The sequence below is a fragment of the Lissotriton helveticus genome, chromosome 10 (assembly GCF_964261635.1).
Source record: "Lissotriton helveticus chromosome 10, aLisHel1.1, whole genome shotgun sequence".
Taxonomy (NCBI): domain Eukaryota; kingdom Metazoa; phylum Chordata; class Amphibia; order Caudata; family Salamandridae; genus Lissotriton; species Lissotriton helveticus.
The window spans coordinates 59,131,925-59,134,334 of record NC_136071.1 but is presented as its reverse complement, the minus strand read 5'-3'; the positions used below and the strand labels follow the sequence as shown (position 1 = coordinate 59,134,334).

The window sequence follows — 2,410 nt, the reverse complement described above, 5'->3', positions numbered from 1 at the left end:
TGATTTCAACAAAGGGCGCTTGTAATCAGGCACTTGCAATTTGCCTGCTGCGGTAGGTCTTTGAAGGTCCTATCTCTACTCTTCGGCAGCTCTTGGTGTCATATTAGCCCAATATTACGACGGCGTAAGGCCATCCCCTCTAATTATATTTCAGGACACATCTACAGTGAAATTTGTATATTAATAAGCTCATGTTTTGTTTGAAAAATGTCGCTTAAACCCAATTTAATATAAAATAAAAAAACGATTGAAAAGTACGTTCATCCAATCTTGCCTCTCCGTTTCTGTTTCCCTCTCACCTTTTTTTCTTCCATTTTCGTAATGTTCGCATATTCTCCTCCCGTTAAAAGACAGTAAACCATATTTTATAGCTTCATGAGTTGTTTTAATTTTTTGATGAGTTCCTGAACTTCATAGTTTATCCTGTATTTCGATTGTGGCTAATGTTTGTAATGATATATTTTTGAGATACAGGAGGAATACTTAATGCAAAGTAAAAATAATAAAAACGTTATCTCTGCTGGATGACATTCTATGGCTTGCCATTGGCCATAGGAGTGGTCTTTGGCATCAGTAACCACAGTAATGACATCACACTTATGCATGAAATTATAGCTCTTGTGAGTCATGTTCGCAGTATTTAAGACCCGCTAGCACCTTGAGATTTCCATTTTAGAACACCAGAGCTGAATGGACAAGAGGGGTGGTGTGTTACATTATTTAAAACAGGGCAGTAAGACTTGTGTTCATATTTTGAAGTATTTGGGAGGGTGAAGTGGCTTTACTCTGGTCAGTAGTTTGATTTTGCTACAGTAAACATTGTGCTTTTGAGGTATCGATGAAACGAGAGTTGGGGGTTGATTAGCACTATACATGATATAGGTTCTCATTTAGAGGAGGATGGTAACTCCAATTTATTTTTCTTTTTTCATTTAAAAAGCACCAGCTTTGAAGGCAAGAGTGACATCGTCAAAAATGCAAAGTGATTGTAAACTCTAAATCTGGGTGGCCAGCAGGGCTGCCACCTGAACTGTTGGCTGCTAAATTAAGCCTTTAGTGTGGAGACTGATAGGTGGAGTATGTATAAATTTGAGGAAATTGTCGTAGTAGCATCCTTTCAACACTGATTTTGAGAGATCCTGGCATAAGCAGTGTGAGTTACACCATTTATACATTTCTGCTGGTGGGTGATTTTTTTCCTCCAACATCTCTACCCGTGGAACAGCAATACCAACGCCAGACCAATGGGGCATGTGAACCAGACCTCCGTGTCAGAATTTATCGTGTTAGGCTTTACTGGTTCCCCTGAGATCCGCTTCCTACTGTTCATCATCTTCTCAATTGTCTACCTCATCACTATAACGGGAAATGCCACAGTGATGTTAGTCCTGCATGTAGACCCCAGCTTACACACCCCAATGTATTTCTTCCTCCGCAACCTGTCATTTCTGGAGATGTGCTGTTCGTCAGTCACAGTGCCCAAGATGCTGACCAACCTTTTGGCCGCGGACAAGAGGATCTCGTTCATTGGCTGTGCCACTCAAATGTACTTTTTGCTCTCCTTGGACACAACCAAATGTTTCCTCTTGGCTGTAATGTCATACGACAGGTACAAGGTCATATGTCACCCCTTGCACTACCATATTATTATGAACAAGAGACTGTGCCAGGGTCTGGCTGCCGGATGTTGGGCCAGTGGTTCACTGCTCACCTTAGGCAACACATCATTTATCTTTACCTTGCCATTTTGTGGACCCAACATAATCAACCACTTCTTCTGCGACATCCCGCCTGTCCTGGAGTTAGTATGTGCGGATACATCTGCTCATGAAGTTGTAACCATTGTACTCTGCAAAGCCATTCTGCTCACCCCCTTTCTACTCACACTTGCCTCCTATGCCCGTGTGGCTTCCACTGTGCTGAAGATGCGTTCTGTTGAGGGTCAGCGCCGTGCCTTCTCCACCAGCGCTTCCCACCTGACATCTGTCAGCCTTTTCTATGGTACTGCCTCATTCATGTACCTGCGACCTAAGGCCAGCTATTCCCTGGAGGTAGACAAACTACTGTCTCTGTTTCATAGTGCATTTACACCAATGCTAAACCCACTGATCTACACACTGAGGAACAAGGAGGTGATGGGATCCCTGTGGAGGATCAGCAGCAAGCTATCACTTGTGAGGAAGCTGCAGAAATGATTATGTTACTGGAGACACCATTGCAAACTGACATTGACACAATTAACCATTTTGGTGATTTGTATATTGCATGTATTGATTAATAGTCACCTGGAACAGATGTGGGCAGATGTGATAATAAATAAAACAAAGGGACCCTGCGGTGGATGTTATTAGAAAGACAATGATTGATAGAGTGATGGGTGAGTGAGATATGTGAGGTGAATCCAGAAGTT

The 2,410-nt window shown here is 42.4% G+C and overlaps 1 protein-coding gene across 1 annotated transcript; it reads left to right on the top strand.

The window, feature by feature from the left end:
- The first annotated feature begins 1,244 nt into the window (after positions 1 to 1,244).
- LOC144783882 (olfactory receptor 10A7-like) lies at positions 1,245 to 2,195 on the top strand. The gene has a single exon (XM_078662626.1). It carries the CDS (start codon positions 1,245 to 1,247, stop codon positions 2,193 to 2,195), a length of 951 nt encoding a protein of 316 aa, XP_078518752.1.
- The last annotated feature ends 215 nt before the right edge of the window (positions 2,196 to 2,410 follow it).